Genomic DNA, 19,509 nt, shown 5'->3' on the forward strand with positions numbered 1-19,509 from the left:
TCCTCACCTGGCCCCCTTCTCTGTTCCTTCTTTTGGAAAATAAAAAAAAAAAACAAGAGGGAAGGATTTCCAGCCCCCCGCTCCCTCCCCATTTAGTCGCCTTCTACGACACGGAGGGAATACGTGGGAAGTATTCTTTCTCCCCTATCCCCAGGGATATATATATATATATATATATATATATATATATATATATATATATATATATATATTGGTTATTGTAAATTGACTTTGACGGACTTATGATTACACAACCCAAACAACCAACCGACCCTAACCTTCGCTATCTTGCGAGTAAATGTTTCCAGGTGTCAATACTATTTACTGATTCCACTGTAAGCTTCTGCCTGCCAGCCTTTCATCCAAGGCCTTGCCTGGTACGATCCTTTATCTTTCTGTCTGTTGCTGGTGATAACAGAAGGCCACAGGGAAGTGAAAAGGACAGGGCAATTGTGACCAGCTTAAAAACCAGCAGGGGTAAAGCCTAAATAGGGAAAAGCTAAGGAAGTGAATCCTGATAAGGGTGATAACGAAAAAGGGTGTAGCAGACATTGCAAGGCATTTGGATGAAACTAAAGATAAGAAATAGGATTCAGATAATGCATACTAGGGAAGAAGTGAGGAGACATGGACCAAAAAGATATTATGGAAGATTAGTATAAGAATAAAAGATCAATGGAAAAATCTTCTACAATGAAACCAGGAATTGAATTCTAACCTAAAGATTGTGATATGTACATCGAACACTATTATATAACTCCATGGACATCAGAACAACACACACACACAATATATATATATATATATATATATATATATATATATATATATATATATATATATATATATACATATATATAAGAACATCATTATGGGAACACAGATGACATTTAATTATAACGATGAATTCATTCTAAAACTCTTAATAATGGTTTCTACATACCACAATGCTTATGACGCCTCGCTGTTTTAACCTTGGAAGCACTGTTGTCGTTATACACCAGGCCTTTGGGCTGGCTCCTCGGGTGCTTGTTTTGAGGAGGGTAACTTGCTTGTTATGAGGGAAGGGCCAGTTACTTAGCCAAGGTCAGTGAGGCAGTCATCAAGCTATGATTATTTTTTTTTCAATATTGGCTTTCTTTTTTCAGGTGTTAATGATGATTCTAAGACGACATTCTCTCCCACTTTTATAAATGACCCTTAAGTGCCTTGCCTTTGGGTGGTTACGGACGAAGGGGAACATAACAGACTATAAGGCCTTAGCGATACAAAACACACACGTACACACACGTAGCCTTCAAATACCTCACACGTCTTGGTTCACATCCGTTACGAGGGACTGCAGAATCCAGCTGATCAAGGGAAAAAACACCAGGAATGCCAGATTGTTGTTCAGTAGAATATTTACGATAGGCAAAAGGCTGTCACAAACACGGATTTCCAGCTGTTATAAATGACTTTCGTGTCGAGTCACGATAACCATGAGTGCATAAATCATTAATGATGATCAGGAGTTGCCTGTTATCCCTCCATTGTACCGACTGTACACTTTATATATTGTGTCCATAGGGTACAGAGTGTCCGCGGAGGGCAGCACAGAGTCCGCAGGCTGTACCGTGTCTGCGGGGTGCACTGCGTTCGCAGGGGTGTACAGTGTCCGCGAGGCGCACCGAATCCCCGGGGTGTGAAGGCGGTGAATAAGGCGTCTATCTCGTGTTGACTCAGGAGGACGTGTGAGTGACGGTGTGACAGTATGCGCGGCGCACCTGAAGTGGTCGCGTGCGGGGGAGACCACACGTGTTTGAGGGCCGCGAGGGGTCATCAACTACCACGACCAGCAGCCAGGCGTGGCCGAGGCTGCTCCCTGCAGAACCCATCCATCTCACCCTTTCCCATTAAGGAGACACCTCGGGCATGAATAAAGAAAAAAATAATCTAAACGTAGTTCCGTATTTTTCATTCATCTACCAGAGCGCTTCGTTTTACGTGTCCCCGGCAGCAGGTGAGAGGGAGCATGTCGACACAACCAATGATCCATGGATGAGTGACTGTACTCTACTGTCCTGGAGGAACTACAAACTTGGTGACAACGAAGATTTAGGAGAGGCACTTGTACCTCCACGCTCAGCCTACGGTCTGAAGGCCGTTACTGCCACCGCGCTCAGACCATGGAGCTTGTGTGGTCTGTGTATCTATATGTAACACTTACGTAACGTGGGTGGGCCGTTCCTTGGTACTCAGAGAGAGAGAGAGAGAGAGAAAGCACCCATCCACGAGAAAGTGGTCAAGTTTGGATACATCAGTACACGTGGTAATATTCATCATCACCTTAGAGTGCCAGTGACAAACACACTTATGGAAAATTAAAAGATATCTCCATAACCATCGAACGATCAATGTTTACATGCAACTGTATGTTACCCATTATGGTTATTTACGTCCGCCACCGAGAGAGGCTCGGGTCTGCACTCACCACTGCTATTCACTTCCTACTGGAAAGCGTAGATGTAATATAAACCACGAATTGAAAACAAACAAAAAAGATGCCATTGTGGCTCCACAATTTTTTTTTTTTTTTTCATTTATCAAAAACCTCGCTGAAGGCGTCTAGGTATGTCAAAACTTCATGTCAGTGCAAAGACACTTTAACGTATGCTTGATAAACCCGTGTAAGGATCAACATCCAGGTTATCACATCCCCCATACCTTTATTCCATATTGTTAAAACTTTCTAGATCCTGAAGAGAACGTGGATCTTCTATGTATGCCCTTAACTTTGTCATGAAATCGTCCATCACTTAACTTGTTTAGCATAACGTAACTTCACCGAGAACCTGTGTGGAAACATACAACACCTGACGTAAAATCATTTCCAAATCTCGGGGTTTTGCAAGTCGCGTCATTTCGCTCCACAGCGGAACCACCTCTCCCCTACTTTTCCACACCGTGACAACAGGAATAACTTAACTCTGGGTGTACGAGTTACATCACCATTTTTTCATCATGTTTACTCTCATGTATGTTATATTTCATCATGAGGCGGATGGTTAGGATCAGCGGGTAAAATCTGTTAAGATCATCAAGGTGGGTAAAACCTAGCTAGGATGCGTTTGGGAAGAAAAAGCTTTAGCTTATCAATACTACGTACAACTGATTAAAGAAATTACGTTGTCGACCAACAGTTATACAAGCTACAAATGGGTTCTATCTGGTTAGTACGAATTACTGCTGGAGCACAAGACCGTCAGAGCTGTAAGTTGTTGAAGACCAGTTAGTCGTGAGCAACGCATGGGGCAAATTCTAAGATAGGCTAGCCACCTCAGCCATGACCTCCTGCCGGACCACTGTCGCTGCGGAAGGCATAATGCGGAACCAGAGATGACCAGTGACAACATCAATTTTCTATAATAACTATGGCCTTGTTTGTTGTGTTTCCTGCTAGTTGGTATGTAGTGCGTGGGAGTTGTCGGATGTTGTCTGTATGGTACGAAACCATTGTATCTGGGGAAAGACCAAGGTATGTGCGTAACACCATACGCACATCAATAGGTAATTATATGTATACGTTACGTCCTGACCAAAAGGAGAATATACAAGCTTTAAACGAAACACAAGCATGATTTAACTCAACAGTTGTGGCCATTCAAACACAACGAAGGAAATCGGAACATGTGATAGCATGGTGGAAATATGTGAAAAATGACACTCTACCGATCGCTTATATCAACGAATTCTGAAAAAGCTACATGCATGACAAGTTGCATACACAGGACAAATCCTAAAACCAGTTGGACGTTGATTTGATCTGGGTTGGTACTATTGCGGAAATGCGAAAACCCTCCGGGGGTTATACTCATAACGGCAGCTGTACCATAATGAACTTGGTCTTTCACCTCTGTTATATATATATATATCCTGAGGGGAAGAAATTCCAACGTGCATTTTTCTCCTCATAGCGACGCAGGTTATCATATGCTGGAGAAAAATTGCATTTCAGCGGAATGACAAGTGCAGTTCGCTCCACAGCCTAGCCGGCTGGCTGTTCCTGCCGTCATCACAGTACGGGGAATGGAAAAGCTGGGTTATTATATCCAGGCTCATCCAGGAATGAAAAAATATGAGAGAAAATCAAAGATAAAGAAAATCTATACATTTTCGTAATGACACAGACCTGAAAACTGACCCTGTGTTGTCATATGTTCTAGATGCGATTCGTCTCGAGGGGTAGGACTTTACGTTGTCTGGCGCATCACCTACTGACTTTAGTGTCCCATCACCATCCTGTAGAGAACGACCAGTTCAACTAACTCAACGGAAACTGTTACAGTGGGCAGACTGACCTAGGGAAAGTGTCATACTGGGCAGACTGACCTCGAGAAAGTGTTACACAAGACATACTGACCTGGGGAAAGTGTCACACTGAACATACTAATCAGGTTGGAGAGTCACATTGGACGTTACTGACCTACAAAAAGTGTCACATTTGATGTCTTTAATCAAAAAGGGATGTATATTCATTTGCATCCTCACTCTCTCTCTCTCTCTCTCTCTCTCTCTCTCTCTCTCTCTATATATATATATATATATATATATATATATATATTTTTTTTTTTTTTTTTTTTTTTTTTTTTATACTTTGTCGCTGTCTCCCGCGTTAGCGAGGTAGCGCAAGGAAACAGACGAAAGAAATGGCCCCCCCCCCATACACATGTACATACACACGTCCACACACGCAAATATACATACCTACACAGCTTTTCATGGTTTACCCCAGACGCTTCACATGCCTTGCTTCAATCCACTGACAGCACGTCAACCCCTGTATACCACATGACTCCAATTCACTCTATTTCTTGCCCTCCTTTCACCCTCCTGCATGTTCAGGCCCCGATCACACAAAATCTTTTTCACTCCATCTTTCCACCTCCAATTTGGTCTCCCTCTTCTCCTCGTTCCCTCCACCTCCGACACATATATCCTCTTGGTCAATCTCTCCTCACTCATTCTCTCCATGTGCCCAAACCACTTCAAAACACCCTCTTCTGCTCTCTCAACCACGCTCTTTTTATTTCCACACATCTCTCTTACCCTTACGTTACTTACTCGATCAAACCACCTCACACCACACATTGTCCTCAAACACCTCATTTCCAGCACATCCATCCTCCTGCGCACACCTCTATCCATAGCCACGCCTCGCAACCATACAACATTGTTGGAACCACTATTCCCTCAAACATACCCATTTTTGCTTTCCAGATAATGTTCTCGACTTCCACACATTTTTCAAGGCTCCCAAAATTTTCGCCCCCTCCCCCACCCTATGATCCACTTCCGCTTCCATGGTTCCATGGTTCCATATATATATATATATATATATATATATATATATATATATATATATATATATATATTCATACCACATCACCGGTTTCAGCGGTAGCGAGGTAGCGTCAGGTAGAGACGAAGGAAGGCCGCATCCTCTCATATCCATTCTCTAGCTGTCATGAGTAATGCACAAAAACCACAGCTCCCTATCCCCAAGCAGATCCTATAGACCTTTGCATGGTTTACCCTGGACACTTTACATACCGTGGTATATTTCACTGACAGAACGTCGACCCCAATATATCGCATTTTTCCAATTCACTCTATCCTGTGCACACCTTTCACCGTCCTGCATGTTCAGGACCAGATCGATGAAAATCTTTTTATTCTGTCCTTCTATCTCGATGTTTACTCGCTTTAAATAATATTATTCTGGTTTTGTGAACTGTCTCATCAGATGTAAACACGTTTTTGATTACGTTTAGCACTGGGCTTACTGCACTGGTATTGTCTGAGATTGCTTACTTTTTGGTTCTGATAATGAAACGGGTACGTTTCGAAACGTAAGCTGATAAAGATGATGTTCCTAATCACAATGGTGTTTTTCTTCATTCTATATATATATATATATATATATATATATATATATATATATATATATATATATATATATATATATGCCTCCTACCGGGAAGACTTGGGATGCTGTGAGGCGTTATAGTCTACCTGGGATCCAGAGGTTTCATGCCTCTCTCTCACACACACACACACACACACACACACACACGAGCTTTAGTTACAAATGTCCACAGAGGTAATCACGGGAACTCGCAGCTCACCTCAAGGCTGGACGTCCTGTTACGAGGCAAATCAAATGCACTGTAATACCGCCCGAGGTCTGCTTTCCTGATGGACGATGGTGGAAGCTCATGGTCAACGACTGAGGCGTTTCCTGTGTTCCGTCTGCTTCACTCTCTCTGGTGGGGCAAAACAGGAACAGCAGCTGATTAGTCTGGCTGTGTTGTGTTGAGACGAGCGAAATGGATCAGGTGAAATTCAGTTGGATTGCATGTGCAGGTTTTATTGTGATAGCGTTAAGTGTGTGTTTGCATGTGTGTTTTTCTTTGGGTATAATGATGATGATGATAATGATGATAAATAATAATGATAATAATGATAATGGTAATAACAACAATATAATTATATTCATTCATTATACTTGATCGCCGTTTCCCGCATCAGCGAGGTGGCGCCATGAAACAGACGAAGATCGAACCATCCACTCATACACACACACACAATATATATATATATATATATATATATATATATATATATATATATATATATATATATATATATACATAAGCCCATACACGTACATATACATACATATTCATATCAACATATTCATACAAATACACATATACACATGCACATATTCATACTTGCTTGCCTTCAATCCATTCCTGGCGCCAATCCTCCCCACAGGAAATAGCATCGCTGTCCCCGGCTTCAACGAGGCAGCGCCAGGAAATAGAAAAAAAAAAAAAAAAAAAAGGCCACATTCGTTCACACTCAGTCTCTAGATGTCATGTGTAAAACACCGAAACCACAGCTCCCTATCCACATCCAGGCCCCACAGACCTTTCCATGGTTTGCCCCAGACGTTTCATATGCCCTGGTTCAGTCCATTGACAGCACGTCGACCCCGGTATACCACATCGTTCCAATTCACTCTGTTCCTTGCATACCTCTTACCCTCCTGTATATCTAAGCCCCGATCACTCAAATCTTTTTCACTCCATCTATCCACCTCCAACTTGGTCTCCCACTTCTCCTTGTTCCCTCCACCTCTAACACATCAATCTTTCCTCACTCATTCTCTCCATTCGTCCAAACCATTTCAACACACCCTTTTCTGCTCTCTCAAACACACTCTTTTTATTACCACACATCTCGCTTACCCTTTCATTACTTACTCGATCAAACCATCTCACACCACATATTGTCCTCAAACATTTCATTTCCAACACATCCACCCTCCTCCGCACAACCCTATAACCCATGCCTCAACTATATGATATTGGTGAGACTACCATTCCTCCAAACATGTCCATTTTTGCTCTCTGAGATATCGTTTTCTCCTTCCACACATAATTATCGTTCCCAGAACCTTTGTCCTCTCCCCCATCCTGTGACTTACTTTCGCTTCCGTGGTTCCATTCACTGCCTAGTCCACCCCCAGATATCTAAAACACTTCGCTTCCTCCAACCTTTCTCCATTCAAACTTACCTCCCAATTTACTTGTCCCTCAACCTTACTGAACCTAATATCCTTGCTCTTATTCACATTTACTCTCAACTTTCTCCTTTCACACACTTTTCCAAACTCATTCACCAGTTTCTGTAGGTTCTCACTTGAATCAGCCGCCAATGCCGTATCACTGGTGAACAGCAACTGACTCACTTCCCAGGCCCTCTCATTCCCAACAGACTGTGTATTCCCCCCTTCTCCAAAACTCTTCGATTCACTTCCCTAACACCCCATACATAAGCAAATCAAACAACCATGGAGACATCACACACTCCTGCCGCAAACCGGCCTTCACTGGGAACTAGTAGTAACTCTCCTCTCTTCCTACTCATACACATGCCTTACATCCTTGATGAAATCTTTTCACTGCTTCTAGCAGCTTACCCCCAACACCATATACTCTTAAGACCTTCCACAAAGCGTCTCTACCAACCCTGTCATATGCCTTTTCCAGATCCATAAATGCTACATACAAATCCATCTGTTATTCTAAATATTTCTCACACACATTCTTCAGAGCAAACACTGATCCATACAACCTCTGCTGCTTCTGAAACCACGCTGCTCCTCCCTATCTGATACTCTGTACATGCCTTCACCCTCTCAATCAATATTCTCCCACGCAATTTTCCAGGAATACTAAACAAACCCATGTCTCTATAGTTTGAACGCTCATCTTTATCCCCTTTACCTTTGCACAGTGGCACTATACATGCATTCCGCCAATCCTCAGGCACTTCACCTTGATCCAAACATGCACTGAATATCCTTTTCAACCAATCAACAACACAGTTGCCCCATTTCTTAATGAATTCAACTGCAATGCCATCCAAACCCCCCGCCTTACCGGATTTCATCTTCACAAGCCTTTCCACCACTTTTCTCTTAACCAAACCATTCTCCCTGGCCCTCTCACTTCGCACACACCCAGCCACTATCATCAAACACATTGAACAAACCTTCAGACTTCTCACTCCATCTCCTCACTTCATCACTACCGCTGATCCCATTTGTTCTCTCGTCTTCGCAGGTTATTTACCTCCTTCCAAAACACCTTTTTATTCTCTCTAAAGTTTAATGATATTCTCTCACCCCAACTCTCATTTGACCTCTTTTTCAACCTTTGCCCCTTCCTCTTGACCTCCTGTCGCTTTCTGTTATACATCTCCCAGTATCGTCTAAACGCCTCTTTTTTCTCTTTCACTAACAACCTTATTTTTTTCATCCCACCACTCACTACCCTTTATAATCTGCCAACCCTCCACCCTTCTGATGTCGCATGCATCTTTTGCGCAAACCATCACTGCTTCCCTAGATACATCCCATTCCTCACCTACTCCCCTTACGCCATTTGCGTTCACCTTTCGCCATTCTAAACTCAATCTCTCCTGGTACTTCCTTACACAAGTGTCCTTTCCAAGCTAAATTACTCTCACCCTTCTCTTCTCCCCAACATTCCCTCTTTCTTTTTCAAAACCTGTACAAACTTTCACCTTCGCTTCCACAAGATAGTGATCAGACATCCCTCCAGCTCCCCCCTCAGCACAGTAACATCCAAAAGTCTCTCTTTTACACGCTTATCAATCAACATGTAATCCAGTAATGCCCTTTTTACACCAGGTGTTCCCCATCACTAGTCTTTTTTCGGCGTACAAATACACAAGTTCTTCATTTCCATTCACAACACTGAATACCTCATGCATACCAGTTATATCAAATGCCACATTACTCACCTTCGCATTTAAATCACCTATTACTAATACCCTGTCACGTGCATCAAAACTGCTGACACACTCACTCAGCTTTCTTATGACCTGGTGCACAAGCACCATTAATCACCCATCTCTCTCCATCCACTTTCAGTTTTACCCGCATCAATCTAGAATTTACTTTATTACACTCTGTCGCACTCCCACAACTCCTGCTTCAGGAGTAGTGCTGCTCCTTCTTTATCTCTTGTCTCACCAACCCATGACTTTACTCCAAAGACGTTTTCATTCTTCCCCTTTACCCTTGAGCTTCGTTTCACTCAGAGCCAGAACATCCAAGTTTCTTTCCTCAAACATACTCCCCATCTCCTCTCTTCTCATCTTGGTTACACCCACACACATTCAGACACCTGGGGATAGGGGAGAAAGAATACTTCCCACGTATTCCCCGCGTGTCATTAGAATGCGACTAAAGGGGGCGGGAGTAAAGGGGGGCTAGAAACCCTCCCCTTCTTATATCTAAATTTCTAGAAGGGGAAACAAAAGAAGGAGTCAAGCGGGGAGTGCTCATCCTCCCCGAACGGATCAGACAATAATAATGATGATTATGATAATAGTAGTAGTAGTAATAATAATAATAATGATACCACTACGACTACTGATAATAATATTGATAATAAGAATAATAATGAAAGGTTTACTGAATGTAGGCAGCCAATCGGCTGAAAAGACACAGGTGACATATTACAGAACTGGCAGGTCGTTATTGTAACTAGCGAGTCTCAAATGTGATTACGATCAAGGTAGGGCTGGGCGCTTTTACGCTTTGGATAAGCACATGTGTGTGTGTGTGTGTGTGTGTGTGTGTGTGTTTAAGAGAGCGTCTAGGAGTGTCAGTGAGTGTGTTCGGGTGTCTGTGTGTATGTTCATTCCTATGTTCATATGTACATTTCTGTTTCCCTTGTCCACTGCAAATCCTTTGTCGTCTTCACAGTCAACATCTATGGGGAAAGTCTGGCTACCAGTAGGTTAACCATGTGATTATCATCTCACAACTCCGGCAAACTCCGGGCCTGGTCCTCTTTGATCCTCCCTCCGGCATAGACAGTCCTTGGAGGTGCCACAGTACTGCTCCCGGAGAGGCGAGAACACTACCTCAGCGAAGGCACGGGATAGAACGCACAGTCATGCCAAGAGATGCAAGTAAAACCTTTGACCAGGTGTGGACTGAGGTCCCACATTACAAACTATTACAGTCAGGCGCGCCCGACATTACAGTAACACTACAGTTCAACTTCATTCACCAGCGCTACGCAGAAATCGCCAAAATTCCACTCGGCAAAGCAAGGTCCCGTGGCATAGTTGCTTTATCAATAACACTCTTCATTACTTACACAGACGAAGTCCATCCTCCGATTAGAAACACGTGTATGGACAACTTCTAAGCCCACGACGTTACAACAGATAGTAGTTTCCAACTCAGTCCCGGAACAAAGACTTCTAACGAAAGCAGTTGCTTCCAGAGTAAACAATCTCGAAGAATATTGGAAGAACAGACGAAAGTAAACACATCCTCCATAGCGGCCCTGGGAAGATAAAACACCAAAGAACACTACCACAGACGGACGCACGAACAACGTATCAGGAGATCATAAGAATCATGAGTCACACATGACGTTTGACGATGGATGAGATCACCAAGAAAACCCACCCAGGGATGAGCGGCCCTGACCAGCCACTGGCCTCTAGAGTTTCTGGCACCTTCCGGAGAACCAGACATTACCCGTGGTAAAAGCAATTATCATATCTACCCTTACCTATTCACACAATTCTAGCGTTCAAAACAAAATACGCTGAAGCTACAGAAGATAGATAGAAGGGTGCTACGATCTGTCATAGGATGTAGGATCCCGATGATACAAACTGCAAACAATATCCGAGACTTCGACATCAGTGCAAACATAAAACATTCTTTGACTTCCACGGAGCCTCGAAGCACTAAGGGATCCCCATAGCCATCCACAGATGTACACAAAGAAGAGTGCTTAGCCTAGCTACTTTTTTCTTCCCTTAAATAACACGGAACAACAATACTTGCATTAGAAATAACAGATTTGGTGACAAGTAATGAAATGTCATTTAAAAAGAAACACTTTCTGACCTTGATCTACTAAGAATATACGATAAATCTTTGTTGCCTTGCATGTACAGGTCTTTATTCATAGAAGATAATCCATAAACTTTAGTTCACAAACCGTAGAGTATACAAGGTAAAGGACAATATTTAAGTTACTCCGTAAATTTATGTTTTCTTTGATATAAGTTCTACATAAGAAAACGACTTTTTTGATAACGAAACTATGGAAAACTCAAAGTATTTCGAAGGCAACGCACGCAGAATACTTCTCACGCACTCCTCACGTGTCATAGATGGCAAATAGAGGGGACGGGAGCGGGGGGCTAGAAACCCTCGCCTCCTTGGACTTTAACTTTCTAAAAGGGGAAACAGAAGAAGGAGTCACGCGGGGAGTGCTCATCCTCCTCGAGGGCTCAGATTGGGGTGTCTAAATGTGTGTGGATGTAACCAAGATGAGAAAAAAGGAGAGATAAGTTGTATGTTTGAGGAAAGGAGCCTGGATGTTTTGGCTCTGAGTGAAACGAAGCTCAAGTGTAAAGGGGAAGAGTGGTTTGGGAATGTTTTGGGAGTAAAGTCAGGGGTGATGGGAGTATGTGATAGAGTAAAAGAAAGTACACTCTACATTGATATGGGTAAAACTGAAAGTGGATGGAGAGAGATGGGTGATTATTGGTGCATATGCACCTGGGCATGAGAAGAAAGATCATGAGAAGCAAGTGTTTTGGGAGCAGCTGAGTGAGTGTGTTAGTAGTTTTGATGCACGAGACAGGGTTATAGTGATGGGTGATTTGAATGCAAAGATGAGTAATGTGGCAGTTGAGGGAATAATTGGTGTACATAAGAGGCTCAGTGTTGTAAATGGTGAGGAGCTTGTAGATTTATGTGCAGAAAAAGGACTGGTGATTGGGAATACCTGGTTTAAAAAGAGAGATATACACAAGTATACTCATGTAAGTAGGAGAGATGGCCAGAGAGCGCTATTGGATTATGCGTTAATTGATAGCAGCGTGAAAGAGAGACTTTTGGATGTTAATGTGCTGAGAGGTGCAACTGGAGGGATGTCTGATCATTATCTTGTGGAAGCGAAGGTAAAGATTTGTAGAGGTTTTCAGAAAAGAAGAGAATGTTGGGGTGAAGAGAGTGGTGAGAGTAAGTGAGCTTGGGAAGAAGACTTGTGTGAGGAAGTACCAGGACAGACTGAGTACAGAATGGAAAAAGATGAGAACAAAGGACGTAAGGGGAGTGGGGGAGGAATGGGATGTTTTAGGGAAGCAGTGATGGCTTGTGCAAAAGATGCTTGTGGCATGAGAAGCGTGGGAGATGGGCAGATTAGAAATGGTAGTGAGTGGTGGGATAAAGAAGTAAGATTATTAGTGAAAGAGAAGAGAGAGGCATTTGGACGAGTTTTGCAGGGAAATGGTGCAAATGAGTGGGAGATGTATAAAAGAAAGAGGCTGGAGGTCAAGAGAAAGGTGCAAGGGGTGAAAAAGAGGGCAAATGAGAGTTGGGGTGTGAGAGTATCATTAAATTTTCCGGAGAATAAAATGATGTTTTGGAAGGAGGTAAAGACAAGAGAACAAATGGGAACATCGGTGAAGGGGGCTAATTGGGAGGTGATAAGTGGTGGTGATGTTAGAAGGAGATGGAGTGAGTATTCTGAAGGTATGTTGAATGTGTTAGATGATAGAGAGGCAGATATAGGGTGTTTTGGTCGAGGTGGTGCGCAAAGTGAGAGGGTTAGGGAGAATGATTTGGTAAACAGAGAAGAGGTAGTAAAAGCTTTGCAGAAGATGAAAGCCGGCAAGGCAGCGAGTTAGGATGGTATTGCAGTGGAATTTATTGAAAAAGGGGGTGACTGTGTTGTTGACTGGTTGGTAAGGATATTTAATGTATGTATGACTCATGGTGAGGTGCCTGAGGATTGGCGGAATGCATGCATAGTGCCATTGTACAAAGGCAAAGGGGATAAAGGTGAGTGCTCAAACTACAGAGGTATAAGTTTGTTGAGTATTCCTGAGAAATTATATGGGAGGGTATTGATTGAGAGGGTGAAGGCATGTACAGAACATCAGATTGGGGAAGAGCAGTGTGGTTTCAGAAGTGGTAGAGGATGAGTGTGGATCAGGTGTTTGCTATGAAGAATGTATGTGAGAAATACATAGAAAAGCAAATGGATCTGTGTGTAGCATTTATGGATCTGGAGAAGGCATATGGTAGAGCTGATAGAGATGCTCTGAGGAAGGTATTGAGAATATATGGTGAGGGAGGCCAGTTGTTAGAAGCAGTGCAAAGTTTTTATCGAGGATGTAAGGCATGTGTACGAGTAGGAAGAGAGGAAAGTGATTGGTTCTCAGTGAATGTCGGTTTGCGGCATGATGTCTCCATGGTTGTTTAATTTGTTTATGGATGGGGTTGTTAGGGAGGTAAATGCAAGAGTTTTGGAAAGAGGGGCAAGTATGCAGTCTGTTGTGGATGAGAGGGCTTGGGAAGCGAGTCAGTTATTGTTCGCTGATGATACACCGATGGTGGCTGATTCGTGTGAGAAACAGCAGAAGCTGGCGACTGAGTTTGGTAAAGTGTGTGAAAGAAGAAAGCTGAGAGTAAATGTGAATAAGAGCAAGGTTATTAGCTTCAGGAGGGTTGAGGGACAAGTCAATTGGGAGGTAAGTTTGAATGGAGAAAAACTGGAGGAAGTGAAGTGTTTTAGATATCTGGGAGTGGATTGAGCAGCGGATGGGACCATGGAAGCGGAAGTGAATCATAGGGTGGGGAAGGGGGCGAAAGTTCTGGGAGCGTTGAAGAATGTGTGGAAGGCGAGAACACTATCTCGGAAAGCAAAAATGGGTATGTTTGAAGGAATAGTGGTTCCAACAATGTTATATGGTTGCGGGGCGTGGGCTATAGATAGAGTAGTGCGGAGGGGGGTGGATGTGTTGAAAATGAGATGTTTGAAGACAATATGTGGTGTGGGGTGGTTTGATCGAGTAAGTAACGAAAGAAGAGAGATGTGTGGTGATAAAAAGAGTGTGGTTGAGAGAGCAGAAGAGGATGTTCTTAAATGGTTTGGTCAAATGGAGAGAATGAGTGAGGAGAGATTGACCAAGAGGATATATGTGTCAGAGGTGGAGGGAACGGGTAGAAGTGAGAGACCAAATTGGAGGTGGAAGGATGGAGTGAAAAACATTTTAAGCGATCGGGGCCTGAACATGCAGGAGGGTGAAAGGCGTGCAAGGAATAGAGTGAATTGGAACGATGTGGTATACCGGGGTCGAAGTGCTGTTAATAGATTGAACCAGGGCATGTGAAGCGTCTGGGGTAAATCATGGAAAGTTTTGTGGGGCCTGGATGTGGAAAGGGAGCTGTGGTTTTGGTGCATTATACATGACAGATAGAGAGTGAGTGTGAACGAAAGTGGCCTTTGTTGTCTTTTCCTAGCTCTACCTCGCGCGCATGCAGGGGGAGGGGGGGGTTGTCATTTCATGTGTGGCGGGTGGCGACGGGAACGAGTGAAGGCAGCAAGTATGAATTATGTACATGTGTATGTATGTATATGTCTGTGTATGTATAAATATGTATACGTTGAAATGTATAGGTATGTATATGTACGTGTGTGGACGTGTATGTATATACATGTGTATGTGGGTGGGTTGGGCCATTCTTTCGTCTGTTTCCTTGCGCTACCTCGCTAACGCAGGAGACAGCGACACATATGATATCGCTTGATATCATGAGTTGATAACATTACCATCAGGACTAACGCTAGATGTTTATTTTTAACATGCTCGAAATTCATCAAATTCAGCTAAAAAATATTAAGATGACGCAAAGAAAAAAGGAGATCGATTTCTCTCTAAAATGGTAATTAGCATTATGACGCAGATGTATCATAGCCTTCCTATGAAAGCAACAAGTCTCTATACAAATGAAAATCGGATATGAAATTATTCACGCACCGAGAAATGCTTGATTTCCTTATCCTTTATAATGTTTGGTCACGATTCTAGGTATCAAAGCAAAAGCCTTGTACGTTGGCATCTGCTCTAAGTATCAAAACCACAAGATGATCATAGCAAGAGGAGAGCGTAAGGAATGCATAGTAGCAACTTATCGTCAGAAAGGGAAGTCTATATCTTCCTTGTAGCGAAAGGAAAAGAGATGTTAAGAATGTTACGTCATACCATCCTTGTCAGCACGGGATTAAACGTAGATTATAGTTCTACTTCTAAGGTATCAATGCGGTGCTGATGCTACTGATATGACGTGGGAGAAGAGGTTAGTTAGACCATTTATCGCTGGGTGACTCTGGCGTCTAATTTTCCAGTGAACGACAACAACCGAATGTTTGCATAAGACACTTTCTAGCCTGTGCGACCAGGCAAGTGGAAGCAACAAGGCTTCGGTGTCATACTCGCCAGCATTCCAGTTGTTCGACGAGTAAAACATACCGACAGAGTAGTACAGAGTTATCAGTACAGCGATATGTATATGTATTGAAAATTTCATCCAGTCCTTTTCGTCTATACAGTGACTAAATAATCGTAATTGTGGAATCACCACGAAAGTCTTAGAACAGCAGTTCAAACGCCCTGACTGGTGCTAGTCGGTCACGCGGACCGATGCAGTAGGTCAGATATTAAGGAATTTATACCACGGAGCAAACTCGAAGCTAAGGGAGAATGGGTGGAATTAAAAGAATCTGAAATATCATAAATGGAAATACAGAAGTGGAGAACAGGTGAACCGATCACCTGGCGCAGACGAATTTACTTTTTTCTTAGCGTATTCTGCTACGTGGATCTTCTCTGTGAACTGTGTTTGTGCTAGTGATATATTTTGGTTTTTGTTATATTGCCGTGTAAGCAACGCTCTACACGGCACGGAAATTCAATTGCATGATCACTCACTCCAGCCGACCTACCACATTTCATCCTATGCAAGGTTTCCACCACCTCTTCTTTTTTCACTAACCACTTGCCATGACTCTACTTCGCATATCTCCCCGATTCAAACACCCAATCCATGTCACCCGTTATCAAACATTCAACAATCCCTTCACAGTACTTACTCCATCTCACCTTCACGGAATCAGCTCCTGCAACCATTTGCCCTTCACAGATGTTCCCTTTTGTTCTCTTGTTTTCCTCACATCTTATTCTTGCTGAATTTTACTAAGACACTGTTACGACTATATGGGTAGATCTCAGCAATTTCAACAAACCTCTTGATTATATCAAATAATTATCATTTATCATTATCCAGGTTTACGAAGAGGGACGTCTTACCGGAGTAGATTAACAAAGAAGTACATAAAATGAACTACATAAATATCTTAACACAGTGTTGCCCATAATCACCAAAGGGTCAATTAACTTTAAAACATGAGATAAACTATAAATATTACCGCACAAATGAATATAAAACATAAAATATATGATATATGGAAATGGTGGAGTTGAAAACAAGCACCAAAAACAAGAAAGATTTCGAGAGACACAACGCCAACTGGCGCGTCGCTACTCACGTCGTTTGGTTGGTTGTTTGTATGGGCTTGAGGCCTATCAGCTGCCAGAGTCATTAAGACCGTCGATGGAAGTTACGTCTACCACCCGAGAAATCTTGAACACCTTCTTCAGGTGTTTAAAGATGATTCTAAGACGTACACGCACACACACTCTCTCACTATGCTTGTGGTCCAAGAGCTACTCACTCACTGTGTGGGACAGGCTGCAGATCACCACCACATTACTTCCTAGTCGACTCGAACAACTCGAACCATCGTCGGTTCGAAACCTATTGCTTCATACTTCATACAAACACTTCCGGTGTACCAAGACGGGCACAAAATACTAATCATATAAAACAGAGTCGGTAATATAATGATAATAACATGAAATCATGGTGACCTCACGGGAATTCATCTCGCAAGCTCGAAGCTTCGAATCCTCACTCACAGAACCGACACACGGCGGGTTATTACGTCACAAGCCCGGGTAAACCCGGCGGAGGCAGATATTTGTAACCCTCGCTCATCCCAACTGTCATTTGCCCTCTTTTTCTCTCAACCTCTTGCCGCTTACTCTTGTACATCTCCCAGTAACACCCTTACATCTCTCTCTTTATATTTTACTAAAAACCGTCACCCTACTACTCCCTACCCTTGCTAGCGTGCAAACTTCCTATCTTCCGCTTACAAGAGTATTCTCTCGCTCATGTCTGCACCGCTTCCCTAAATACCTCTCATCCCTCACCTACTCCTATTGCTTCATTTACTCTCTCATTTACTCTCACCTTTTGCCATTCAACACTCATTCTCTCCTGGTATCTCCTCACACAAGACTCTTTTCCAAGATCCCTCTCACCATCCTCTTCTCACCCATATTACTTTTTCTTTTCAGGAAGCCTCTACAAATCTTCAAAAAATGATCAGGTAACCCATCACCTGCCCTTCTCAGCACGTTCACATGCAAGAATCTCTCTATTACACACCTGTTACCTATCAGATTAGTACGTTATTCAGTAATGCCTATTCATCATCTTTCTTATTCGTCCACATAAACTTAAGTATGTCCCTCTTTTTGAACACGGTTTTACCAATTACCAGTCATCTTCCTTTTCAGCATGTACCTGCACAAGCTGTTCATCTCATCATATTCACATCAGACCTTTCCAAAAACTGGGGACACATTACTGGCTTGAGGGTAAATGGTTGCCGTTGCACTTATCACACTTGGCGAACCAGCGACGTGTTCCACGCAGGTACAGTTCCCTCATCTAGCTCCAGCAATGCAAGACACTTCGAGGTTTCCATATTTGTGACATAACGCAAGGAGTTAGGAATGCCTGGTCTTGGTGGCCATCTAAGTATAGCCATCCGGGTTTGCTTCGGGAAGTCGAGGCTTCTCAATTGTCCAGGTCGCCAGGACCGACCCTTCGTCGTCGCTCGCCGCATTCAGACTCTAAACACCTGCACCAGTGACGCCCTCAGCCAGGAGTTCCTGTACGTTATCATCTTCACTCATGTCCATGATATCAGGATAGAGGATAACACCCCTGCTTGACTTCATGGACACAGGAATAGTGGCAACAACCTGGCGATAATGAGAACGTTCGAAGCTTCAAAAGATCCTTCATTTGCCTGGTGTCCTTGACCAAAGGACGTCACCAGTCAGTCGTTACATTACCCCAGCTGCCTTAGCTTGACCATCGATAACTTCCGTGTAATATGAAGTCAGCTGTGTCAGGTCGTACGTACATCTGTTGTCACCTCTGCTGCTCCCCACGCCAGCGGCAGGGTGGTTTGGGGGTCCGTCATGGTGGGGAGTAAGCTACCTTAGTGGCAGGGGGAAGGTATACTTGCCTTCTTTTCTCCTGGGTGTTGTGAAATAGGAAGACTAGCGGATATGTCAGGATAGGACGCTTGGCTGAGCTGCAGGTTCAGTTCTGTCCGGTCACTTGGTAGTTAGAGTGATCATAGAGTCCCAACCTTCATGGGTACAAACTAAGGTGTATGTGTGTGTGTGTGCCTGACCCACTCATCAACATAGAGCCACTAATGTTATCCCATAACCTGTCATACCAACACACGGCTCTCCGTAGTCCACTTTATCCCCTTCTTATCTACGTCCCCATATCTGGGGAGGTGCGGGTCTAGCATCACCAAGTGTCCTGCCTGGAGAGGATAGCCCTTACCTGCCTCATTACCTCATGAAGACGACGACTCGGCTTACCTCACCCTTGAACACCCAGCGGATGAGGACTTTTAAGGTCGAGCTTGATGATAAGGTTGTCAACACCATCATCACCACCAAGACCGCCACCGTCACCACCAACAACACTGCCGTCACCACCACCACACTACCACCAACACCACTGCCGTCACCACCACCACACCAACACCACCACCGTCACCACAACACCACCACAACACTACCACCAACACCACTGCCGTCACCACCGTCACCACCAACAACACCACTGCCGTCACCAACACCACTGCCGTCACCACCAGCACAACGCCA

At 43.4% G+C, this 19,509-nt stretch overlaps 1 protein-coding gene across 8 annotated transcripts in view; it reads right to left on the reverse strand.

The window, feature by feature from the left end:
* The window catches only part of LOC139759984 (uncharacterized), a 51,058-nt gene extending 31,549 nt beyond the window's left edge, over positions 1 to 19,509 (reverse strand). The window contains exons 1-3 of one of the 8 annotated variants that reach the window (XM_071682723.1): positions 17,013 to 17,209; positions 6,168 to 6,305; positions 4,172 to 4,281 (exon numbers count right to left, since the gene is read on the reverse strand). Coding sequence is in view for 3 of the 8 variants with exons in the window: in XM_071682718.1 (XP_071538819.1) it covers positions 17,013 to 17,066 (54 nt within the window). In the remaining 5 variants the exon portion in view is untranslated. The other 7 variants (XM_071682722.1, XM_071682720.1, XM_071682721.1 and 4 more) reach the window with 7 other exon arrangements.

Source organism: Panulirus ornatus, chromosome 34 (assembly GCF_036320965.1).
Source record: "Panulirus ornatus isolate Po-2019 chromosome 34, ASM3632096v1, whole genome shotgun sequence".
In the NCBI taxonomy this organism is placed as follows: Eukaryota; Metazoa; Arthropoda; class Malacostraca; order Decapoda; family Palinuridae; genus Panulirus; species Panulirus ornatus.